At 37.2% G+C, this 26826-nt stretch overlaps 1 protein-coding gene and 1 long non-coding RNA gene across 3 annotated transcripts; one reads left to right on the top strand and one right to left on the bottom strand.

Annotated features, from left to right (window-relative positions):
• Window positions 1–77: 77 nt before the first annotated feature.
• Window positions 78–26826, top strand: LOC113682448 (uncharacterized). 2 transcript variants are annotated; one of them, XM_089211973.1, is made up of 25 exons: window positions 78–258; window positions 5086–5259; window positions 6500–6660; window positions 7158–7336; window positions 8076–8221; window positions 8791–8862; window positions 9760–9865; window positions 10402–10452; window positions 10613–10700; window positions 10846–10932; window positions 11423–11524; window positions 11735–11820; window positions 12072–12177; window positions 12594–12750; window positions 13484–13543; window positions 13948–14067; window positions 14347–14397; window positions 18061–18132; window positions 19399–19508; window positions 20491–20629; window positions 21318–21738; window positions 22648–22722; window positions 23120–23194; window positions 24356–24435; window positions 24712–26826. In XM_089211973.1, the coding sequence occupies exons 1-25, from the start codon at window positions 187–189 to the stop codon at window positions 24925–24927; spliced, it is 3006 nt and encodes a 1001-aa protein (XP_089068099.1). In that variant the 5' UTR covers window positions 78–186; the 3' UTR covers window positions 24928–26826. The 2 variants fall into 2 exon arrangements, with proteins under 2 accessions (XP_089068099.1, XP_027055421.2); XM_027199620.2 differs by having other exon boundaries at window positions 10610–10700.
• LOC149042803 (uncharacterized) lies at window positions 13078–16964 on the bottom strand. The gene is made up of 2 exons (XR_016188325.1): window positions 16799–16964; window positions 13078–14124 (listed from the first exon to the last, which is right to left on the bottom strand). It is a non-coding gene; the product is annotated as an uncharacterized LOC149042803 (long non-coding RNA).

Below are 26826 nucleotides of genomic sequence, written 5' to 3'. Positions count from 1 at the left end.
CAGAGTACAACAGCTCTTCCAATTGGTTGTTTTAACTTGTCCAATTGGAATCTCTGTAAGAACTCTGACTTATTTGTGTCACGTGATTAATGTCTTCGAGAGAGTTATGGCGGAAGGTTAGAGGTGTTGAGGAAAACGGAAGTCGTAGTTGGCCTTCGATGAATTTTATTAGTTTGCAAGAAGGGTATGGAAAGGACCTCTATCACGCCAGATCAGCTATTAAGGATATTCAATGAAGCGCCTTCGTCAAACGTATCGGTAAGTAAAATATTAGAGACAACTGTTTAAAACTAATGTTTTAAACTAATGTTTTAAACTAAACTACGTATATTGAGGAACAAAGACCAATACACTGCAGGAGTTCATTTCTGTTGAAGTGAGGGTTAGTTTGTGTTATCTGACGATTGTCAATCGAGGAACTCAAAATCATACACTTAAGTTTTTAGGTTGTCTAAATATTTTTCGCAATAACGGAAAAGTGGTGTGACATGTTATATTTTTAGCTCAAATCAGCAATAGCCTATTTGTGAAGCTCCAACTGAACGATTTTAATTTATTTTTGAACATGAATAGTTTTTCTGCGTGATCTAAAAACTTCATTGTTTCTTAAATTAGCCTGTTGAGTGATTACATGAACGATACATGTATATTCTATGGGTGGCTTAGTTCTGGATAATATTAGGTTCTGACATGATTAATAGTGGTTGATAACCCTTCGATTTTGTATTATGTAAAGTCTGAGACAGTAACTTTCATTTTCTTACTGTCGCGCAACACTGAAAATTATTCATATTTAAATGGAAATATGTGAATTGCAAGTTTTTACAGGAGTAGAAAATTCCATTGCTTTGAAGTAATATACATGTGATCTAATAGAAGTCAATCAGTTATGCAAGCAATGAATTATTTAGTTAGGTGATCAGGCGGAATTTACAATTGTTATTATTGAAAACCACGATTTAGCAGTAGTTTTAAACAAGTTTATCCCAAACTGAAAATGCTTGGCCTCAGCCATTCTTGTGCTCAGTGTGGGATAATCCATACAACTGAAAAATAACTTAATATTTATTTTTTATTTGTATTGTTATTTAAAAAAGAGCTAAAACCAGGTTACATCCTCTCTTTTCATTGCATAGTTTATTGTGCTATCCTGAGGTTTAAAGGCTGTTTGATTTGTAAGATGTTTGAGTGTACGCTGTTTGTTGTAGGAAGAATGAAAGTTATTTTACCTTTTTTTCATAAGGGAGGAAACTTTGACAACTGATTTCCTTTTCAAACTACAAATTATTTTTTGAAGTTCACACAATAGAAAATCCTTAAAAATAGCATTACAACATTTACTGTTGTTTGTAGTTTAATAAACAGAGATGTGCTCAATGTCAGTTTCTCCATCTTTAGATTCCTTTTTGTAGGAATGCATTGATTTTTTAGTTCAAGTTGGATTATTCTGATTAACATTGGAAATATGATAATAAATAGGGTTAGTCGGTTATACATGTCAGTGACAATTGCTACCTGCTCTACTCACAGAAACATTGTCCTTAAGCACCAACTGCTAGCAAAATTCACCTATTAAAAAAGGGGTGATCACTGGCTGGATTTTCGGCCAGCTATCGTTGGTTAGCAAATTTTATTTTTGAGCTACCTCACTTGAAATTTCAGCTGATAGCCTAATTCAAGCCTACTATAGCTTGCTACACAGCTTAGAAATTCTTCACAAGACTTAACTTTAGAATGAATCATACTGCTCATACTTTTACGTCATCTACACTCAAGCTACTGTACTAAAGAAATTGCTACAAGTATGTGAACAAACTATAATACCTTACTTGACATGATTTCTTTGGTGATCTTTATAACACATGTAGATGGAATAAAAATTGAGTGTCTGGCAATTCCACTGAGCTTTGTATCACAGATAAACAGATATATGTACACATTAAAGAGATATTGACAATGGCTAGATGACACTGTTGTTACTAGTGAACAAAATCATGTCAGAAGAAGAGTTTTTTTTAATGTTTAATTTTTGGTGGTGCTTTTCCTATGGATCCTAATCATTATTGTTTAGAGTGAAAGTCAATCACTATTCTTAGTAAAATGATTTAACCCTCCACACCCTTACATCAGTATGTATATTCTCCATACTGTTCCCTATACATTTCCTAAGGTGCTGAAAAGGAGAATTTGTTGAACAACAAAACTTCTTTAGTTGGTGATCATTTCCTTTATTCTTGTGGCAGTAATGTGTAAGATTCAGGGGTTATGATGTGAGGACAAATTAGATGCAAGCCACTCTTAAGGATCAAAGGGTTAACATGACAAAGGGAGAATGAAGTTGTCATGAGATCAATCGTCAGTTTAACCCTTCAACTCCTATAAGTGACCAAGACAGAATTTCTCCTTACAATAATCAATACAATATTAGCAGACAAGTAATGAGAATAAAAAAAGATATTAACTGGGGGATTATTGGTTGATCCAATACCAAATTCTCCACACTAACATCACAAATACTATATGGTAGACAGTAGGGAGAATTACTAATAAGATCCTGGGAGTTAAAGTGTTAAGGCAAAATTAAATGCCTGGTTAGATGTTTCATACAGATACAGCACTAGAAGATAATATTCATATCTCAAAGCGGCCATGTAATGTTCTGTTTATTTTATAGATACTAGTCTGATGAAATTCCTACACAAAAGACAACTTTTTTTTATTCATTTTTGAAACAGCAAAATAGTGCAATTAAAATGGTCACCAAAATGCTTGTCACAAAAATGTTATGAAACTCGGATATAAAGTTATAAAGGAGAAATAAAGACAGTAATACTTATATTTTCTGTTCCAAAAAGTCAAAATTCTAATGAAGAAGAGGAAAATTCTATAACAGCAAAAGCGTATCTTAAAATAGCTCTCTTGTAATTGGCTAATCATGTGAGTAACCATGGCAACACCAATATTCTCATATGTGAAAGATAAAAATAGTATCTTCACTGTGTGTTATGAAGATATGATTTAAAAAGGAAAAATCCTGGTATTTCATCAGTATCTATATAATAAAATGGAATATTAAATAATGAGGAGTTGGTTGTAATTCCACTTGAAGTTAATTGTGGTCATCTATTGATTATTAACCCTTTAATTCCCATGAGTGACCAAAACAGAATTTCTCCCTACAATAACTATATGATATCAAGTAGACAAGTGAAGAGAATAAAGAAGAATATAAATTAGGGGATTTTTAGTTCATCTGCTTTCAAAGTCTCCAAACTTACATAATAAGAATTGTATGGCAGACTGTAAGGAAAATAATTGTTAATAAGACCTTGGGAGTCAAAGTGTTAAGTTTTTTTTTTTTTTTTGAAGAACTATCCCTAAATTTACTATGTATCATGGAAAAGAGGTAGCCCTTTTGGAAAGTTAAAATCAATATCAATCTCACTATCTGAAAGAAGAGCAAACTTTGACTCTAAATGCAGACTAGCTTTTCTAGCTTAGGTCAGAAATACATTTGGTGTACATTGGGCAGACAAGAGAAATAAGATTGACAAAATTATAAAGAATTTGTGAAAAATAGTATGTATGCAGGCGGCTTAAAAATTGTCAGACCACTAGCTTATTTGGCAGCCAAAACAACATTTCTGAACATTCTAAATATTCATTTTAATCGCATTGTGAACACAAGGAAATAAAGAGAGGATATATGCTGGGGTAATGTTTGTTTTAGAGATTTTTTGCTTCTGTTGAGTTAAAATTTAAGTCCATTCTTCTTCTTCAAGTGTTTTTTCAAAAGTAAGAAAATATTGTAATGGTGTCAATTTTAACTTTTCATAATCTTGACACTGGGTGACCTTGAGTCCCTCAGAGACTAATCAACACCTTTCCTGCAGGTAGAAGGGTGTGCAGTCTTGTTTGGATTGTCTGAGTTTGTCATCTCTGATTTCCTTTGCAAGTTTTTTTAATTCCTTTTTTGGTCACATGCCAAGTGTATGAAAAACACCAGAAATACCTACATGTATGTGTTGGTTTTGGCAGTAATGAAGATTATAATCCTAGGACATTACAATGCAATTTTACAAAGATGTATAATGTAGAAACTGTGCATTATTTTCAAAAAAAATTTCTGCTGTTCATGAGCAAGAAATTAAGGGTTTTGATGACCTCTTTCCTGGGTTGCTCTTGTCAGAGATGCGCAGCACAGTGTTTAGGTGTTATTTGTGTGATGTTGGGGAATGCTGTGAGGTAAGCAGTGATAAATAACACTGGTATCTCAGTGTGCAAATAAATTTAATTTGTCAGAATGAGTCAGGAGGATATTAGCCTATTGTGCTTTAAGTATGTTTTCTGATGATCTGAGTGCCATATGGACAGTGTACACTGTGTATTTCATTATCATTGATGTGTTAAGGAACCTGTTTCTGCAAGTAGAAATGATACAATAATATTGCATCATATTACTAGTCTGATCATTTTATCTCTTTAATCTCAAGTAATCCTGATAATTAGTGACAAGAGATTTTAACAAGAAGTTAATACAATTAATGTTGCTTGAAACATTGTCTATTGATACATATTCCCTACTAATACAGAAACTGCCACTCATAATTCTCTCATGTATTAATATTGCTGAACACTGTGAGAAGTAGCAGTAATTCACAAGTACCAAAATATTACTTGCATTCATTCCATACTTTTTTGTTTCAATTAAATAAATACATGTTAATTCCATATTTTCTTAATCAAATTAGAAAGACTACTAGACATAAAATTATATTTTTTGGCATGCAGACAGCAGTTTTAATTTAATTGGCTGGCCTGGTCAAGGATCACAGGAAAATAATTTATTTCTAATTATTTCAGGTGGGAGTTCAAAGAAAAAAAACTCTTCATGGCTTAGAAAACACATCAACAGGCAACAAATATAATGGAAAGCAATATGTTTGGTTTACATTAAGTTGAAGAGGATTAACGTTTCTGGAAAAAAGGAATCTTTATTTTTTTATGTTTAAGATGCTCAAAATGTAACTGAGGCTCACTGTGTTTAATCCTTGATGTAGTTTGCACTTTGTTCTCTTCTTTCAGCCTTCCAAGATCTGTGGTCAAGAAAAATTTTACACCCATCCACCTTTGCTACCTGGAGAGCAGATTATTTCACAGCAGGATCATGTAACATGTGTGGACACCTTTGATGATATTACAGAAGGAGTACTCCACATCACCACCTACAGAGTTATTTTTGCTGGTTCTCATATGAAGGTAGACACACTTTTTTGAGGGAGCATTTCTCATCATTATAAAAAAGTAGCTAATGCTGTATGGAAAAAACTATTGATAATTCATTCATAGAGGAAAGAGAAATCCTGATAGGGGTTTTTAGTGGTTATCGTAGGTGGAACAGAGTGGAGAAAGAGGAATATACATGATGATGTATGATGAGTATCAAATAAGTTTATACTCTGGCAAGCTTGTTCAATAATACATTTTAACCCTTTAACTCTCAAGATATCATTAGTAATTCTCTCTATCGTTTACCATATTATTTTTATTGTATTAGTTTGGAGAATTTGGTATTGGATCAATTAATAATCACATAATTGATCTTTTTCTTTATTCTTATCGCTCTTCGGCTTGATATTGTATTGATGTTGTAAGGAGAAATTCTTTCTTGGTCACTTACGAGAGTTAAAGGGTTAAGTTAGTATATCATGGAGCAGTAGTATAAGCTGCAAAAGGAAACGTTGTAAAGCTTTCCATAAAATAACGAAACTTCCTAAGGCTTTTCACAAAGACTACAAATTGCACCTTCCCTATGGGCTTGTGTAATTTTGTTGTCTTTGAAAAATTTGCTTATGCTTGTTTACACCATATTGCTTGAGAAATCATTTTATTACCCATACTAATGAAAACCAGGGGTTTCAATGGAAGCTGGTTACAGGTAGTGTAGCACTGCATTTAAGACCTCTCACCATCTTCTGTTTAGCCTGTGAGCAGCCTCTCATGTTTGGGTTTTGTCTTACGGCATAGCTGCCTCATACACTATCTGCAACTCCTTATAGAGAAGTTATTGAAACCTCTGTAATGCTATCAATTTTAGTGCCACTCAAACCATAAGAAATTAACCAAAGACATGTTGTGGCTACTGTAATGAGCCAACTACCCTACAGTAACTGAATTCAGCATGGAATTCTTCTAATTTGTACTCTTGCATCTTGGAAGTACAGGACATACATAAAGACTGTTAGTTTGAAGGTGACATTTGACCTTCTCCTTGATCAGGGGACACCAGTTAATGTGCAAGTTTAGATCTACTTGTTTTCAAACCATAACTTAGGCTGGGTTTGAGTAGCCTTTGTTTGGTTTTGACTGTTTCTTTAAATTGGCTAAAGTTTTGGTAGATGGACCATAAAAGATGTATAAGATAGATCTGTTTATGATAATGTATGTTGTTAGTTGTTGTGAGAAACAATTTTAAGCTTCCAATATTTTTTTGTTGCAGCATGGCCTAGATGAACACGAGTTTGTTGATGCTGATCCTGAGGAAGTGGCAAGGAGAGGGCATCACTTTCAAACAAGCTCTAGGAAGGCCTCCCCTAGCCACTCTAAATGTCACGCAATCAGGAGTTTTGAAGCAACTCTTCCGAGGAAACCAAATAAAAGGTGTGTTTTAATGTAGCATCTTGGTCATTAAAATAGATGATGACCTACTGTTTAGTGCATTGGATTGTGGTTCCAGAGGTCTGGGTTTGATTGGGTCTGACCGGGTTACTTGTGTTGTGTTCTTGGGGAAAAGTAACACATAACTTTCACAGTGCCCCTCCACTCAAGAGTTATAAATGGGTACCAGCAAATTATCAGGGAAGCTTGGGGGCAATTGTGTAATAAACTAGCATCCCATCTGGGAAAGAGTACTGTTGTAATACTCCTAGTCAGTAAAAACTACTATGGAAACAGGGACAAGCTCTAGCTGGATGGGCCACAAGTCTCCAGTACATACATTTTTTTTTTAATTGTATGGAAAGAAAAGACAGTGGTAAACTAATTGAATTCATGAGTTGTCATTTTTACATTGATTCCAGGTTGGATTGAATACAGAGTGTTGATTTTTATGTGTTCTTACTCTGAGGCTGCCCTCATTGTTGTTGTTTTTTTTTAAGGTTGAGTGCCCATAATATTTCTAAGAAAATAAAATCAGGTGGCGTGAGAAGAGGACTGCGGCACAGCCAGTCAATGAAAGGGAAGAACCATGCAGTGGCTACTCTTCCTGGTGTTTGTGAACAGAGTGTCAAATTACAAACCCTGAGGCCAATAATTCTGTCAAATATTGAACATATTGGTGAGTACAACAACTGTTACTCTCTAAAATTTTGCCAGTTAACCCTTTAACTCACAAGGTCAGATTGAAAATTCTCCCTTTTTGCTGCTACACATATCCATATGAACTAGTTACAAGAATTTGGTGTTAGATCAAGATAAACAACTTCTACCTGATATGTTTGAGTGTTCTCATTACCTGTTTTCTGGATACAATATGGATATTATAGGGAGAAGTTACATGTTAGTCACTTCTGGGATTTAAAGGGTTTAGAGGCAGGTAACAAAAGTCCATTAGAGTCTTTTAGATTCTGTGTGACTGTTTTGTGCTGACTTTACTTGATCTTTAGTACATTTAACATTACTATCAGAGAAAACAATAATTGCTGTGTATTGAAATTCAAAATAAATTACTGTAGGAGACAGGGTGGGTTAATGGTCAGTGCACTGGACTCTGGGTTAAGAGGTCTGGGTTCAAGACCTAGCCAGGTCAATGTGTTATGTTCTTGGGCAGTTCTTCATGCAGTCAAAATTTTTCACTTCCAACTTTTACAAGGGAGCACTCCAACAGTAATAATTGTTTCAAGTGTGTTTACACTGTCACTACAGTTGTGAACTCTCCTTTTTGTTTCCCAGGGTCACCCATGTACAAAAGCCTGGGGTTATTACATACAGTTGTACAGTGTGATCAGATGATGTCACCTTATGCTTATTGTGGCTAACGGCTTTTTGTGTTTTCTCTTTTTATTTTTATCAAACAGATCATAGTTATGAAGTGGAAGTGTCTATTCCTCTTTCAAGTATTTTTGACATTAAGAAGTTCTCCAAGAAGAACTTGCCAAAAGACAAACAAATGTTTTTGTTGGATGGATTTGAAATTTTCTGTAGCAACATTCAATCACATAGGGTAAGTGCATTGTATTCTAGCTGTAACTCAGTTACTGGGAAAAATGATCCTTGCAGTTCTTACTATGTGCTTGGTTAGCTCACGTTGAAGAGCACCAGGCTGCAGTGGGGGAGGTTGAGGGTTTCAGCCTTAGAATGGACCAACACTCAGGATCTTAAATTAACTGAGGAGAATGTGCTGCCTTTGCTAGGATATGTGCAAATTGTTAATCATTGTAATCTTCTTGGATAAGGACAATAAACTATAGGTCCTGTCTCCTACATCCTCTCGGTACTGGTTAACAAAGTAGGGACCATACAGCATGTAGCTCCTGGTATCGTGGTCTGGCCTTGTTATTGTTAATAAAAGCCCCCATTTAAACCACCTTTTAAGCTGAACCAGGTCAGCGTGTCAAATTATAGCAAATTATAGCAAGTTCATACACACACTACAGGGATACATACCTACTACAGTAATTATCTTAAGCTTTTGTATCAATTGACTACAGCATAAGTTGTATATGGAACTTGTTTAAACATGTACATATATTTTATTTTCAACTCAAAGTCTAATATATTGTGCTTTTTTAGTTTTGTCCAGGTCTTATGACCACAATTGATGCAGAGGCTGTTATGAAAATCATTCTCCAAACTTCAAAAATAGTAAGTGGTAATTTGTGTACCAACTGATTTTAAGGAGCTCCTTCCGATACATACCCTGGCCTTTTCAAGAAGCACACTCATTTCAATAAGTGTTTCAATAATATATCTCTTAATTGCAAGACCACCAGGAAGTTTGATGTTTGAGTAGTACTGGTGTACCAGTGTACCAGTACAACATCACTTTCTTACACAGAAGGAGATACATGTAGCTCTAAGTTATCTTATCTGCTCTTTCCAAGAAGTAGCACAACTTCTTTAAAGAGACTATCTCTTGCTCTAACTTTTGGTCTGTTTTTAATTGGCTCTTTGATGAAATTAGTATCTCTGCCTTGAAGCTGAATTGTTATGATCAGGTATCACTTAAAGCATTTACAATGTTTTAAGAATGCAGGAATGCAGTCAGTGACAAAAGAGATGAAGCAATTGAAAGTATCTTAATAAGCACCTAAAAATAATTTTACTTTTCATTATTATTTCAGAATTTTATTATTCATTATTGCAATACTAACACCTCCCTTTCAAACAGTTGTGGATTTTCTTTTAATTGCCCTTGTTTAAAAGTGACCAAGAGGGAAAGTGGTTGTTCCCAGTTTTAAGCAAACTTAAGATGATTCCTCAGACAAAAAAAGTTATCAAAGGTTTTTTAAAACTTTTCATATTAAAAATGTTCCCTACCAAAGTCTGTTTTGAAAACTACAATAAAAAAGTGGGTTTCTGTGCTTGCTCTAAACTGATTGCAGGCATGCCTATTCACCTGATTTTTTATATTTTTTATGTGCGACACAGGTTGCTCAGTGTGATACTGAGGAATCACCTTAAAATGAACTAATAACAATCTTTAAACATCCTCTGCTAGAGCATGGTATTATGTAACGGTAGTTTTTCCATTTCTTGCAGGATTTTTCTAAGTTATTTGCCTTTACTTATAAAAGCTCCATCATTCTGCCTACGTCATGTACTATTTTGGACAGTAAAGATGCTCCCAACTTCTTTAAGTTTGAAGGTAAATGGACTATTTTCATATCCATCATTTCCTAAAGTAATCACCCCACAAATCCTCAAAGGTTTGATTTTATCCCTCACATTTTAACTGCCACGGGTGACCAAGACTGAATATCTCTTTACAATACCAATACAATATCAAGCAGCCAAGTGATGAGAATAAAGAGAAATATCAATCAGGGGATTATTAGTTGACCCAGTATTCCCCACACTAACATCATAAGAATTGTATGGCAGACGGTAAGGAGAATTACCTTTTAGATCTTGGGTGTGACAAGGCTAAAGAATATGGGACTTTTACCTTTTAGATTTTCAAAGGAGGCGTTGTAGTCAGTGTTGGATGCGACATTAAAATGGAACTCATGATAAGAATCATTGCCAAAATGTTTTAATGACTATGAGAGCTTTCTTTGCATGGAATTCATTTAAGACTTTCGAAGATGACGGAAATAAACATACAGAACACAAATTTCCCATACACCATTAATTAATTAAGTTCGCATTTTTGAAAGTATCGTGTGTTGTAATTTTTTGCAGTTGAGTGTGACCGACTCAAGTTATTCCATACTGGAAACTGGCAAATTCACAGTGAGTACACGTCCAAAAGAATTTCCTTGTGTACTCTTCATGTAACTACTAAATGAAATACCTCCTTTATCTACCAGTTTCAAGTAAATAAGGCTAAATTTATTTATAGCGAAATTTTTAGTTATAAATTTAGTTTTAAAACCTCTTCTTGTTCCAGAAGGAACACGGCCTTTACACTATCCAGCAAAAGTGGTTGTGCCGATTTCAGTGACAAAGGAGGAGTTAACTGAAATAGCTGACGTTCACAGGTATATAATTGATGGTCGGCAGTGTATTTAATTAGACTGGCTGTTCATGCAACTGCTCTTGATGGCAAACTTGGCTTGCATCCTGGAATTTCTAGGACCAGGAGTAATTTTTCCGTTATCTCAGAGTTTTTATTTCTTCTTGCAGAGGAGAAGGATGTTTCCCAGTAGTTTGCTGGAGACATATCAATTGCGGTGCAGTCATGTTAAGGTCTCCTGCAGCATTGTTCAGAAGGTACGAACAGTGGTATTTGATTGACACATGCTCATTTGACATGTGTCATTAGTTAACATTTCACTTCTTACAATATCAACACATCTTATCCAATAAACTGGTGATACATAACTGATGTACAAGAAATAGGCAGGAACTTCAAGAGAGAATTACAGATCAAATCTTGGGAGTTTCCGGGTTGTAAGGTCTAGGCATTGAGATGTTGCCTTTCTGTGAGAGGAATCCTTTAGATCGTCAGTGTAAAGTGAAATGTTGGGACATTGATTAATGTAAGGGACTCTCGATGTGTCCTTAAATTGTTTCATTCAAAGGAAATAGTGTATCCTCAGGGAACTGAGGAAGACGGTTTGGAGATTGCGTTCGGGGGGAGCCTCAGTTTTTAGCGTTTTGAAGTAAATGTTGCAGCAAAAATATCTGTAGCACGTCCTAGAAAAAAGATCTCTTGGCTTTTGCTTCAAGTCACTAATTTTGTTCGAATTGTTTCTTGCAGAGGCCTTAAAGACTCGCGTTGCCCAGCAGATGAGAAGTATCTTGTAACAGTCAGCGCACTTAGTGAAGCTGCTACAGAAAAACTGGTTGTTTTCACTGAACAGTACGTAAAATTGTAGATGAAGAGTAATCAAATGACTTTGATTGCTCTAATTCGAAACTGTGAAGAGCCAAAAAGGAAATATTAATTTAAAAAATTAAATGTTATTGTCTCCTCCTGAGCCTTGTTGTTTCCGCAATTTGTTTTTCTAAATGGCGGCGCCCGTAATCGAATTTTTAATTTGTTGGTAACCGATGTTGTCCTCTGCTTTAGAATAAGACAGTCAGGAGGAGGGTTACTGAACTCTTCTCAACAAGTGACTCAAATGACAGGACAGCTCACTCCACAGGAAGGCGAGAGTAAGTCATCTCCCCCTGATGTATCACTTAAACTGCAGGTTTAATTGGTGATGGTGATTTTGTACTCAAATCGCTACATTCTCGTCGTCTTATACTATTTCTGATTTTAATACAAATTTCACGTATTGTTATATTTATTACAGCTTCAGTTGTAACCCTAAGTAAGCAAAAAACGTCTGATTATGAGAGGGTTACTCAGAAGTTAACGCAGACATCAAATAATAATTTTTTTTTGCGTTCTCTTGTCTCAGCTTTCTATTATCCTAACATCAAGTTTATGTATGCTGAGGGAATACCAGATGTCAAATCTGTGAAGCAGAGTGCGTACAAACTTCAAGCAGTTCTCGCAAACAGAAGGTGAGAATGTTGAGTGTTTGCTCCTTGTCAGTTTCTATGTTTGTTGTTTTTCCAATTCCTATTGTTTTTCCCTTTCGCTCTGACAAAGGGCTGACGCTCGATATGTTAGCTTCATAATCTATCTACGGTGGCCAGTTCGCATCATCAACTCAGTTGATAAAACAGAATTATCTTGTTGGTTTTTTCTGGTTTTAATGGAGCTCTTTTTGATCTAGCGTCGTAAAACTAAAACCAAAGTGATCATAACAGGAAATAAGAACAAAGGAAAGTATCATATGGTGAGAGGTTAGAGCAATACATTCAACCTTCCTTTAGCGCGGGAAAGCGGTCAAGTCACAATGGGTTGTGTTTTTGTGTGAAATCCATCCATGTTACTGCATTTTACTTCACTCTAATGCATTACTTTGACCCTCCAGTGATGACAGTAAATGGCTTTCTGCGCTGGATGATTGTGATTGGTTGATGCAAGTCAGCGAGCTGCTCAAAACAGCCACTCACATTTCAGTTGCTATGGATTGTGACAAGTCATCTGTCATGATCAGTTATGAAGACGGAATGGACAGAACAGCTCAGGTGTGTTTTCAATGACAGGCGCTAATCTTCATGTTTTGAGTCAATTTTCTGCCATTCGGAAACCAGACTAAGTTTAAAAATAGTCTGCTATTATGGATAAACAGTAAAGACGTTATAGTAGATTAAAACAATGACGAGGACTGTGGAAGATGGCGAAGATTTTCATGTTATAAATGGCGATTTGCTAAATTCAGGCAAAAGTTCCCAAAAGTAATGCAACTCCTCTTAGGCTCATAATCCAAGTTGGAGTTACAAATGAACGCAAATGAATGTGTGCCTGTGTTTGCGTTGACCTGCAGTTATCTGAATGTGCATTGACTGACACTGTCAGGGTTTTTTTCTGTTTATTTTATACCAATATACTTAAATCCACCATCGGTTCTCTTGTGTTGCATCCCACTACATTTCAGAAGCAACTTTTCATTAAATTATGCGCACCCAGCGAGTGAATAGAGACAAAATTTCAAGCTTAGCCACCTAAAACAAATTTGGTCTCTTGTCAAAGACGTCCAATCATTTTGTGGATCACTTTCTCCGGGGCCGTCATATCAGATGCATTATTGCCCCTTGGTGACAATTCTACATCAATTTTCGTTACAAAATGAGAAAACAGTTTGGTTTTTTTTCACTTAATTTTGTTGTGGTATTTTCTCCTCGCTCACTCCATGGAAATTGAAAATAACGTTGGTTATATTCAGTGGTTCATATTATTTATTGGGTTATCGTTCGTCAGGTGACAAGTCTTTCTCAGTTGTTGCTGGATCCTTTTTATAGGACAGTGGCTGGCTTTCAGGTTTGTTCGCCGTCCTTGCCTTGTCTCTACTAAGTTATTCAACCCTAAACAGTAGCTTTTTTACTGTTCAAATAAATTTTTCATATACGGCAAGTCTAATTGCTCCTCTTCTATATTCCTGTGAATTAGCCTTTCTAGCCTCGACAAAACGTTTAAAAACAATGGAATTTTCTCTCAAAAGCGATGCTAAGAGGGCTTAATTGCATGCCCATATGCGTGACGTTTTTGTTTTGCACAAGAACACGACACAATAACTATAGCTGGTGCTTGAAACCAGACTTTTCCAGCAAGTTAACCACCAGACCATCAAATCTCATCCAATTTTGTCAAATCTGCTTGCAAACTTCAACTTATTCACATTTTGTTAGGTGTAACTCACTTCTGATTTGTCTCCTTTTATCCAGATCTTGATTCAAAAGGAATGGTTATCATTTGGTCACAAATTTTACTCCCGTACCATGTCCCCGCAGGCTCATGATGATTACAGTCCGGTGTTTCTTCAATGGTTGGACTGTGTTTGGCAGGTAAAGTGGCCGATGGTCGCATGATATATTGCACTTATTTAAGTCACTCCTTACGACCTGAAAACAGACAAAAAAAGGTATAAGGGAGCTTGGATTGGTCAACCTGGAGTTAAAGTAGAGTTGATTGGTCAAGAAAGCCATACGATTTCTTCGCTATGTGACCCGACCCATGCCTCTCTCCTTTTTTTCCCTCCGCTGCAACTAGCACGCCATTTACTATCACGCTCCGTTTTCCAAACTGGAACAGACTGATAAAAAACGACGATTCTGTCTTTGCAGGTCCTTCAACAGTTTCCATTCTCATTCGAGTTTAACAGCCTTTTACTTGAGGTAAGATGTAAGGCACTGTACGTTAATCGTCGTTATTGTGGAATGCGTTTTTCTCTTGCTATCATCGCGACCTTCGTGTGCTCTTATCGTGAGGGTCAAGCTGCAAATTGGCACTTGTTCTTTAACTCCCATCAGTGGCCAAGTCAGAATTTCTTCTTACAATACCAATACAATTTATAATCAAGTTCGGATATAACGCGCGGTGTCATTGGTTGAAAGAGCGTGCTCTACGAGAGTATAGAGCATAGAGCTGAGCTAAAGCTGTCACGCCATCTGCCAAACTGTACTATGTTCGACCTTTTCCGGGACTTCCTTTTAGCTTTTTTACGATAATTGAAAGTGAAATTTCGGAACAAGCGAGCCGGCAAGTAGCAACAGAAGAACCAAATAAAGGTTTGTAAACATACCAGGCGCCGTAATTTACGTTATTAAAACGTGAGCAGGTACGAGAATCCTCAAAGGAAAAACAAAATAGACATTCGAGGTTTTAAAGATTGATTCACGCTCAGTTAGATTGCAAGCTTACGTACGGAAATAAAAATCAAACACAGCTAACACTCATATAGTATATAAAGTTCAGTGATCAAAAACATAACAGAACAAAATAGAAATGATGAAAAATATAACCAAGCTGGCATAACTGTTAAAATTCATTCTAATCATGACGGTGTCTGAGCGAATATGATCATGCTGAAGTCCATCGCAGCTCGCTCATCATGGCGATCTCCGGTCATCACAGCAAGCCTCAGAAACTACATCGGCCGCCCTTCGAGTGAAAAAATAAGAGCTTGCTCTGATATCCTTCCCGATGCGTTGAGTGGAAAGTCACATCTGTCACTGCAGCCGAGTTTTGCGGCGCGGTCATCCCGAGCGATCTTCATGTTCCGGTGAATTCGGCTGTCGTTCATTCAAAACACACTCGCCCTGAACAGTTTGTTTTCTACCATGTCATGTGAAAAAACTCGCGTGTTTTTATGAGCCATAATTCGGCTGAAGTTCACTGAACATTTCACTTCAAGATTCTGTATTAGAGACTTAAAAACTTCAGGCAAAAGTGTTAAATTCGACCTACCGAACTATTTTAGTTTGTAAACTATCGCAGAAGGTGAACTTTGATGGTTTTTTAACTTTGATGGTTTGACACTTTAGACAGCTTTAGTCTTGTACAGCCAATCAGATTATTTGAACCATTCTAACAGGGATTCTGATTGGCTTATTGTAGCGTGCTTTATGAGAGTATAGAGCATGCTGACGACACTGTTGTTCGCTTTGGAAATAAAGTTTGTTTTGAAAATTGAAAGCAATGCTCGGGGAATTTAATGGTTCTTAATTATAAAACAAATAGAGAAGCCTTGGTTGTGCTCTGTTCTGTTATAAAGCACGCAGGAAGCGGCTAGAGCACGAAAGAAGTGTAGGGAACAATTTTTAATTAGTTTAATTAGTTAATTAATTAATTAGTAAATTAATTAATCAGTTTAATTAGTTAATTTGTTAATCTGTTAATTATAATAAAGCTTGGATATAACACGTACTGTCATTGGTTGAAAGAGCGTGCTCTATGTATAGGAAATCGTATGAACGCGAGTGCATTTCGTGATTTATGGGCACGAGTGATGTTTTGAAAGTTCTCAAAATTGCACGAGCCGTAGGCGAGTGCAATTTGAGAACTTTCAAAACATCGCGAGTGACCATAAATCACGAAATGCACGAGCAGGTTCATACGATTGTTTATTTATTATATTCTCGATTTTTTTATAGTTTGGTGTTCAAATTTGGCGCTTCCCCGGTGTTTCCATGGCAACTTCTCCGTATTGCACTCTATAACCTCTATTGCACTCTATAACCTATTTATGCATTCATCATTGACCAATCAGAAACGCGAAATTTTGTTGAGTATATAATAAGAGAGTATAGAGCATAGAACTGAGCTGTCCGACCTTTTCCAGGACTTCTTTCTAGCTTTTCTTTCGTTAATTGAAAGTGAAATTTCGGAACAAGCGAAAAAGGTTTGCAAAAATGCCAGGCGCAGTAATTTACGTTACTGTAACGTGAGCAGAGACAAAAATCCTCAAAGATATAACAAGATAGACAGTCCGAGTTTTTTTTAACGGTTTTCACGCTCAGTTAGATTGCGAGTTTTCGTACGGTAATAAAAATCAAACACAGCTAACACTTGTATAATAATATAAAGTTTCGATTTCAAACAGAAAAAAACAGGAATGATGAAAAATATAACCTGGCATAACTGTTAAAATTCATACTAATCATGACGGTGTCAGAGCGACTTGAGGTCTATCGCGGCTAGCTAATCATGGCGATCTTCGGTCATCGCAATGGAGCAAGCCTCAGGAACTAAATCGACTACCCTTCGAGTGAAAAAATAAGAGCTTGCCCTGATTACCTTTCCGATGCGTTGAGTGGAAGGCCAGATCAGTCACTGCAACCGAGTTTTACGACGCTGTCATTCCGAGCGATCTTCATTTCTTAGTGACTTCGGCTGTTGTTCATTCATAATACACTCGCCTTGAACAGTTTGTTTTCTACTTGTCATGTAAAATAACTTGCGTATTTTTGTGAGCCACGATTGGGCCGAATTTCACTGAACATTTCACTTTCAGATCCTGCATTAGAAACTAAAAAACTTCAGGCAAAAGTGTTAAATTCGACATGCCGAGCTATTTTAGTTTGTAAACTGTTGCAGAATATGAGCTTTGATGGTTTTTGAACTTTGATGGTTTGACATTTTTGACAGCTTTAGTCTTGTACAGCCAATCAGATTATTTGAACCATTCTAACAGGGATTCTGATTGGCTTATTGTAGCGTGCTTTATGAGAGTATAGAGCATGCTGACGACACTGTTGTTTGCTTTGGAAATAAGATTTGTTTTGAAAATTGAAAGTAATTCTTGGGGAATTTAACGGATTATTTATTATAAAACAATTAGAGAAGCCTTGACTGTGCTCTGTTCTGTTGTAAAGCGATTAGGAGGCGGCTAGAGCACTCAAGAAGTGGGGAGAAACATTCGACTACGTCTCGTGTTTCTCCCTACACTTCTTTCGTGCTCTAGCCGCTTCCTGCGTGCTTTACAACAGAACAGAGCACAGTCAAGGCTTCTCTATTTGTTAAATCAAGCAGACGTGTGACGAGAATGAGGAAAAATAAAAATAAGGGGGTTATAAAATGATGCAATACAGAGTTTTCCCAACCAACCTTATGAGAATTGATGGCAGGCGACAAGGAGAATTACTAATGAGATCTTGAGAGGGAAAGGGTCAACAGACAATGCCAAGTTGTGCTAATTCAAGCCAGTTGGAAATTATGCGACCTTTTGCTGCGACCAAATTCTGTTGCAGAGTCAAAGATTTACACAAAAAGTTTCTATCTCCACGCTCGCAGCAGACCTCTTGAGTGAATATCTCGCGCAGTTGTTATGACCAGCATTGATGCACGCGCTGGTTTGCAGTGTATTTCTCCACCAAGTGCATGGGCGTTTTTATTCTCGCATTCAAGTATCTCTCTAACTAACTGATAAACAGAGACCAAGAGTTGTTCATGTGTCTTTCACTACACGGCCTTTGTGGAAGTTTCAGCCTTTTTCCAATGTTGGACGGTGCTACCTGATAAGTTATACCTTGTCCTCACTGCACTTATTTCTGTTTTAGGTAATTGCAGAACACGTTTATTCCTCGCGATTTGGAACGTTTATTGCCAACGCAGAAAGCGAGAGAGAAGAGGTACGTAACTTCAAGCCTCATCTATTTGTATGTTGACGCTCAATTTTTTACAGCAGTGTGTATTTTTTCTGTCACGTGTTTAAAGAAAGACTACGATTCAGAAGTTTTGTACTTTTTATCTTTAAGTAGTAACCTGTCTGATAGAGAAGTGTTTTAACCTTCTAACCCCCAGGAGTGATAACCATCTAATTTCTACAACAGTATCCCCCCTGAATCAAATATTAAGGTTACGGGAATACAGGAAATGATTGCGATTGATTGTTAAACAAATTCTCCCTGTAAATACTAAAGGAAATGTGAGGAGAACAGTAAAGAGAACTTGTATACTGATGTTAGGGTATAAAGGGTTAAACCATAGTCGAATTTCAGCATATTTGAAGGAAACGTTTGGAAGGTAAGGTTACTCCTTATAATCTCAAACTGAGGTTATTGTCTTACAATTATCCACCTGCTTTATGATAACGAAGATAAAAATGATATGGACTCTGAAGCGTACTTGACTCCTAAGATAAACTTCATAACGTTGGTAACGGTTTGTAAAATTTCTGCACAGCCCCTACTTCATGATGCATACAGTTCTTGAATTAATAATATGCATTAAAAAATTTACGCGCTTCTGGTTGGCATGGTAAGTTGTAACACGAGTGCAAATTACAAATAGCGCGCGCTGCTAAAATTTCGTCCGTTTTGATTTATTGTGATGCGTTTTTCATGTAAATTGTTAACAAGTAACAACGTGATTTTTCGTGCAATTTTGTTGTCTTTGAAATATTAACTCGTGCTTATTAACACCAAAGAATAAGGGGGTAAGAAATTGTGGTGCTGCGTCGTTGGGAGAATATAACAGGGTAATTTAGTATTATCAACTGAGTTAATAACGTAAATTGGACACCGTAAAGAGTTTAAAAGCTGACGTTTCGAGCAGCAAAGGGTTGACGCTCGAAACGTCAGCTTTTAAAATCTTTACGGTGGCCAATTTACGTTATCAACTCAGTTTGTTATACTAAATTACTTTATTAACATCAAATTGCTCCCGAAATCATGTTATTACCTATACAAAGAAAACAATGGCGAAAACAATAGATTTCCTCGGGGACTATGCTTTGTTTTAAGATAGTAGGGTGCTGGGCGGAAATCTCACTAGCGGTTTTATCAACAAATTCGACCTGTGAAATGATTTTGTATATGGAAGGCAGTTGTATTGTGCGTGTTACTCAGAACTTTATTTTTCAAAAGGAAAACATTGGTTTGTTGTCTTCTTAACAGGAAGAATATGAGGATAAGACAATTTCCCTTTGGACCTGGTTAAACGTGACTACCATGGCAAACCCTGAAAAGTTCATCAATTTGCGTTATAAGGAACAACAGCTACAGAGGTAAGACTAGAGTGAGTGCTAATCAACTAACCCATCAATCGAGTATTTTTGAAACAAATCACAACACTGTGTCCTTTTCCGTTGTCTCTAAAGGATGTCATAGCACCGTTAAGTAAATCTGGGGTCAGTGAACAGTGTTGATTTATTTTTTCGCTCTGAAGACAGCTTTTATTTTGATACTTTAACTCCTTCAGTTTTTAATCTCACAAAGGTTACACCTCACAAAATGTTTTAACGTACGACGCTACATGAATTCACGAGACAAATCTGGACGGGCGTTAACTTTTCATTCCTGAATCAGCGCTGGCGCCCTCTCAAACAGTTCGCTGAGATTCAAGAGGAAAATCTCTACGTTTGCGTCAAATCCTCTCGTCAACCCTTGTTGGGGGGATTTTGTTACTTTGAAAAAACTCTGAGTTATTTTTATACCCGTAGAAATGCGCCAGATTTGAATTTATAAAAGGTACTCCTACTAAAGTATGACAGAGTGCTGGAGATGTATACGAGGAGGACTCTCTGTAAACTTGACTTCAAACGGCATTCTGAGGGCAGGGTGCTGTGATACACTTTAACTTAGACGTGTTCTTCTCAGAATCATTCGCGTCAAAAGCCAAATCCTGTTGCTCCTTTGATGGTCTTTTTCCTCTTTTACCAAGTCAAATCTAAATTTGCGTTTTTTATGGAGGGAGGATTCCAGGAGAATTCAGACAAAATAGCTTAGGAGCAAGGAAAAGAGCTAACTACAAAACCAACCCACGTGTGGGTGTAAGGGCCTGTTTCTCGAAAGAACCGATAACTTAACGTGTCAGAAATGATTTTACAAGCCGTATTTTAAAATTTGATATTAGGTAATAGTAGTGCCGGTGTCTGCTCTTCGGTCTTGACGGTGTCCTCCCCGTGACCTAAACTTTTGTTCGTGTTATAACTTAAAAGTTGACTGCTTTAACTTATATAAGTGCTTGATTCTATTTTTTTTTCCCAGAGTGCTTCGTCCCCTGTACAGAATACCTTATGTTAAATTGTGGTCGTCATTCTATGTCAATCGATATCGTCATGATCATGTTCACGATGCTTCAAAAGCAGCCGAGCTGGAGGCACTGAAACTAGAAGATAGATACGAGGTAACAAAATTTGGGCGTACATATTTAAATCCCTCCCAAAATTCCTTTCCTGAATAACGTCTCTGACTTGGGGCAGTTTTGATTAGTGTGTCAAAAGCAATCTGGAATGAGATCGGTTCGGCTTTAACCCGCTCTACGATTGGTCTAGAAAGCTAGCAGCATCCTCTCCAGCATTCAATGGCTGACAAGAGCTAGCACTGATGACAAAATAACTTAAACCGTCAATGTCAGTGCTACTCGACAAGTTTAATCAAGGCAGGTGGCTGATCACTTTCCGAGGCATTTCGACGAGACAGAGGGCCTCTAAACTGCACTGCTCCAAGCTGCGATCATATTGGTAGTTATGGCAACCTGTGTTTGGTGGCCGTGTAATAATATGTGACGTTGTTCAAACAAGATTTCATGGTATGGTCTTTAAATGTTTCTCATAAGCTGTTGTTTTCTTTTATAATTATTTGACCCTCTCTCCGAAGTATTAAGCGTGAATCACGCTCACGCTCAAGACAATGATGTGGTCAGCGGTTTCGTGAGCCTTGTAACATTGCAAGTGCCGTTTTTTGGCCAAAAGACCACACTGAAAACGTTGTGCGTTGTTCCCTGTAAGATGGGTGGGGAGGGGGGTTATAGCTGGGATTTTACGGTGGCTACAGATTTTGAGTGAGACACCCACTTGCTTTTGTCTTTTCAGGAGCTCCAGGAAAAATACTGCAGCTTGATTCGTAAACTTGCAGAAGTGGACTCCGAAGATTACTCTTCTACATTTTCCTTCCACACAGCTACTCTTCACCGTGCCTTGCAAAAAAAGAGTTCAAACGATCATTTTAGCGTGTTTAAGGGTAGCAGGAACAGTTCGCTTGATAACGGACTTGACGCATCCGGGACCTGGCCAAGCGAGGCTTCTAACCTGTCCGAAGAGGACCCGGATACTCTGATGTCATCTATGAAGTCGTTGTCCATGCCGAGGAGGCGGATGACACGCAGTCGTTCGTTGGATGATATTTTGACCACTGATCTGCGGCAAAAAAGAGCTCCTAAGAAAACAACGTTGTTGCGACGGGTCGGGAGCAGCAAATTCTACACTGAGCAGATAGTGAATGCTGTCAATGCAGGTAAGTTTTTTCGGTGAGCCGTAAAGGCCCAATGTTAGTCCGTAAGGCTGTGGGTTTGAGGCCCGGTCGGGTTTAGTGTTTTGTTCTCGAGCAACACACTTAAGTCTAACCGCATCTCACCACCCACGAGTGTAAAGGGTTCCCTGACCAACGAATGGTCAGGGAAGGCTGATGAAATGCAGGGCGGGAGCCTTGTGACGGACTGGCATCCCATCCAGGGAGAGTAGTAATACTCATAATCGCTTTATGCTTTGGAAACCGGGACAAGCTTCGGCTGGGTAGGCCATTAGGTTTAGACGCATGTATGAAGCCGTATTGATTCTGAATCCCCTCGAGTCAGTCAAGAGTGCAACAGTCGTTTAAAAAAATATGTTAAAAAGTTGTAGCAAGCTAGAGACTCCGGAAGAATTTTTAGTCCTTGTGAAGACTCGCAGCTTAGGCACTCCTGATTTCGCAATAAAGAATGCTTAACCGACCGAGCTGTGGAGAACTCGCTTGTTAGCTAAGCTGTATGTCAGTATTTGTGACAAGTATTCTACATGTTGCAAAGTCGAAAATGTCCAGAGAATCCTTTAAAAAAGCCAGAGTGGTAATCTTTGAGCTCTTTCGTTGAATTTAGAGAGATATTAGGCTATTGTGATGAGCAAAAAGAATATGTTTTTAAAAAGATGTTGGCCGCATGACAGCTAAGGATGATATTCGAGTTTTTTACGATATACCCTTATACAACACTAATCGTGGTGGTAATAATAATGAAGGCGTGATAATGTTATAATGACGATAAAAGATGAGCAGCTGTTTTAGAAGGAATGAGAAGAGATGGAACGGTATTATATATTAGTTAAGTTACCTCTTTTGTCACTCCATTCGTTGACTTAATTTTTTTGTGTGTATTTGTCTTCACAAAAGAGCCTACCACTGATGTGAGAAATCTTCCCATCTCCGAGAAATACAACAGTCTAAAAGAGTACCTCGACAGCGAAGGTAAGAAAATCCCCTGACAGGACTATCTATCAGCCATAATGCAGTAAGTTTTTATCTGATGAAAAAAGGTTACTTAAAGATCGATCTTTCGTTTCACACCATCCACTTTAGAGGATTTCCACACATTCCTTTTGTTTCAAAATAAACACCATCCTTGAGGAGACTTGAAATGGTATTTTTAATTTTTTAAGAGCAATTCCTTTTTTGTATATTATTTATTTTAATCAGAACATCAAAATTTACCTATCTGCAACGTTTGAAAAAATCTTTACGCACGAGTTGGAGCCATCTTGGATCATCAAAAATTAAATGAGCTCTTATTCCTTGCGTCCAAATTTGTCCTTGGTCGAATGCTAATTTTATAGGTGTTTGTAAATTCGCTTTCATCGTTGTTTAGGTATCGATGTTGGTTCAGAGAAGGATGTTATAGTGACTGAATCACGATGCTGTGGCTATATGGTCAAACAAGGACGTAAGTCTTGGAAAATATTCAAAGTGGCCTTGCATTTGATATGCTAGCATATGATAGTTAAATTTGAGCCAAATCAGCAGTGATTGGATGTCAGGCCTTATATTCTAAGCCTTATTTTCTAAAAAGATAGACCCTTTTTTTTGAGAAGAGAAACCGGCCGAGTTATATTCAATTTGCAACAAAACCTGTAGACACGTTATATTTATGTAGGTTCTTTTCAAAATTGAAGTGTAACTAAAATCTTCACTTCGCTACACACCTCTCTTCGCGGATGATTCTTGTATGAAACAAAGAACTACCACAGAAAATATTGGTACAGGCATCAGCTGACCAAATGTACTATAAAAGTGATACGTGATGAATTAACCATTGGTTCGTACGTCAGCGTGCGTTCATCGAGATATGAAGCTATGAAGCACGCGGGAAGTTTGGAGAGCACGCCAGCTTCTTGAGTGCTCTCCAAATGTCCCAAGTGTTTCATATCTCGTTGAACGCACAGCTGACGTATGAACCAATTGTTTTGTTTTATAACATTTTCAACCCGATGGAAAATTGTTTTTCTCGAGGGATTTGTTTGCTGACGTCATGAGCGTGCACAATAGGAATATGAAGCACGCTCGCGCAATTGAATTTGATTAGACAAATTTACTAGTTATGTTATAAAAAATGTTGGCATTAAAAAGACATTGGTTTAAATATCTTTTTGTTAGTTACTCGTTTGTGTAATTCAGCATCGCAATCATCCTGATCAATCCACAGGAGAAGGGCGGGAATCGAACCCACGCCTCATTGACGGTGGCCGAGCGATTACTTAAGTGATCATCGCTAACAGCTATCCCTTTTACTTCCTTTCACTCAAACTCGGGTCTACTCCGTCCGTTTTGTTTCTCGCCATGCCTCTGCTCGGTTTAGTTACGTCTCAGGCAATACTGTTAACCACTATAAACTGTTTGAAGTTTATGTAAACCTTTTGAAAGTTTTTTTCCTTGTTATTCTTTTACGTGTTAATGGCGTCATCTGAACTGAAGTCAATTTCCTTTAGTGAAAAATTATGTTATTTAGAAATTGTTCCCTTTTTTCGCCAACGACCCCTTCTACTGCAAAGAACAAGATGCAAAGGAACGCTAAAACAACCTGTTATGTTTTGCTTGTCTTTTTCAGAGGTTCGAAGGAGTTGGAAGAGACGATGGTTTGTCCTCGACCTAACTAGGAAATGCTTGGCTTACTTTGAAACGGAAAAGGTTAGTTAAATGAAGCGATGTAATACCGCTGAAAAAGAAGAATTTAAAATACAGTGGCGTTGAGTTCCGGTGTACCTGGCTTCCAGCGTGTACCAAAAGTCGGGTTCGAATGATGTTTCTTCTGTAGTAATTACGCTTTGCAAAATTTTCCAACTCTTGTGATCAAGATTGTACATGTTTAGGTGAATATTAGATAATTTCAGTACTCAAAAACTTCATTTGTTTTGCTGGTAGAGAAAATTGTGGAATTACCAATCTAGTCATTTTTCTTGCTAGGCGGATATTCCCAAAGGAGCTATCAGCTGCAAGGCCATCACCCGTGTGTACGAACACAAGAAGTGTGGCAAGAGCAAAAATCGGTTCCTGTTTTGTGTGGATACTCCAGATCGTACATACACTATGTATGCACCGAGTGAACAAAGTATGAACATTTGGATAACGTGTCTTACGATATCACCGGCCGCTATCGAACTTCAGAGAGACGAAACGTAGCAAACCCACCTGGAATGCCGTTGGAAACCTTCTAACAATGGCTAGAGAATTGGCATTGTAACGAGTGTGACTGTGAGATGAAATCTTTCAGAAGCTCGTCAAATACCTCTTCTCGAGATTGCCGCCCTAACTTGGCTGCAAGCAAGAAGCAAGAAGCAAGAGAAACAAGTTAAGATGTAGATCATTTTGCACGTTGTGGATGCAAACTAGGCATCATTAAGTTACAGCGGGACATTCAGCAAAATTCTGTGCGAGTGACAAATCGCAATTTAGATGGTGGTCTTTACAGGAAACCATTTTATACCATAGTACACTGTTTTTCAAGGAACCATTGTTGGTCTGAGTCATTGTGTTGTGTGGCATTGTTTATTTATTCTCTCTTAAAATTGTTTGAATGCCACCATACAAACAAGGCTGAGTAGTAACAATGGCTTCCTCGCTGACACATGGATAGTTACGAAATGATACATATTTGGGAAATTCTGCAGTCGCGTTATTTTGGCGCGAAATTCTGCGCTACGCAACATATTTTTCATTGAATATAGTATCTCCTGTCAACTAATCAGACGTGAATATTTAGGGCACTAGTCTTACAGTAGTATAACAACTGAGGGGTATTTGTTAACGGTGATATCAGGCTAATGCTCACTTAACTTTTCAGTGTTTGTTTGTTTCTTTCTTTCTTTCACTCTTTTCGTGACGGATTTCTTGTAGGGGTTGGTACGTGTAAGAGCTGTTCACGTGCAAAGTACTTTAACCCTTTAACCCCTAAGAGAGATTACCCTCTAATTTCTCCTCACAGTATCTCTTCTGAATCAAACATTACAATCATGAGAATTATGAAAATAATCAACAACTACAGAAGCTGTGGACTGTTAAGCAAATTCTTCTTGTCAGCACCTTCGGAAATGTATAGAGAACCGTGTGGAGAATATGCGTACTGATCTTAGAGTGTAAAAGGTTAAAGTATGGTAGGGTTCGTAGGACAAATTACAATGTGGCGGCTCATGTTGAGTTGCATGTTAATCGGGTTTGGCGGGGAGAAGGATCCTTAGGAGCCTTTTAAATTGTATTATAGATCATCTGTGATAATCAAATATGGAATTTGGGTATGGCTGTAAAACAATTTGTTTATGCAGTCGAAGGTGTATTTAATTTTAAGAAAGGTTTTGGAAAAAATATGATTTTTATTTCCATGATTTCTAATAAGCTGTAGAGAGGTCTTGGAGTATAAATTAATTACTCGGAAACAATGGAAATTTTCTATAGTTAGTAATCCGTAAAATTTCAGCTCCTTGCAAGCAATATTTTCTGGAAATATTAATGATCCAAGAGTGTGAAATGTTTGGGAGGTAAAATTCCTAGAGATGCTTTTGTTATTCGCATCATTTCTCAGTTGTATCCACATACGGTTCCAATTTTTAAGTGGCTCATTCTCAAGTATGTGCTTTTTGGAATTACTCTGTTCGTAGTTTGATCAAAGGATTTCTAGTAAATGCCAATGATTCCAAAGCATTTTAACGGGGATTCATTTTACTGCGCGCATTGAGTAATCTTGTTTTAATGCTCCCATAAATCCAACATTTTTTTTTCTACTAATAAGTTTTATTCCTCTAACTGAAATGCTATTTGTACTTGTAAATGCTTTAAATCAATAAGGATATTTTGATTAGCTGGCAATTTATGACCAAAATTATATCAAAGCGAATATATTTTATATAATAGTGGTGGGATAAATTTTTCAAGTTATTTTGATATATGATTGATTTTATCACAAGTTGTTAAAAAATAAAATGTGTAGAATATTCCTTAGAAAATGAAATTAATAGATTATTTCCCAGTAGGGAAAGATTCAGTGCAAGAGAATTATTAGAAATTAATAAATTTCACAACTTCCAA

Source organism: Pocillopora damicornis, chromosome 7 (assembly GCF_964200805.1).
Source record: "Pocillopora damicornis chromosome 7, jaPocDami1.2, whole genome shotgun sequence".
NCBI classification, from domain to species: Eukaryota; Metazoa; Cnidaria; class Anthozoa; order Scleractinia; family Pocilloporidae; genus Pocillopora; species Pocillopora damicornis.
The sequence above is the reverse complement of the archived record's forward strand: the minus strand, read 5'-3'. Positions and strand labels throughout refer to the sequence as shown.

What these genes read in the sequence shown, in the direction of transcription:
- LOC113682448 (XM_027199620.2), top strand. Translation starts at nt 187, where the DNA reads ATGGAAAGGACCTCTATCACGCCAGATCAGCTATTAAGGATATTCAAT. An exon ending in TGGAAACTGGCAAATTCACA is followed by an intron (nt 10,453 to 10,609) that starts GTGAGTACACGT and finishes TTCTTGTTCCAG; the next exon opens with AAGGAACACGGCCTTTACAC. An exon ending in GGTTGGACTGTGTTTGGCAG is followed by an intron (nt 14,068 to 14,346) that starts GTAAAGTGGCCG and finishes CTGTCTTTGCAG; the next exon opens with GTCCTTCAACAGTTTCCATT.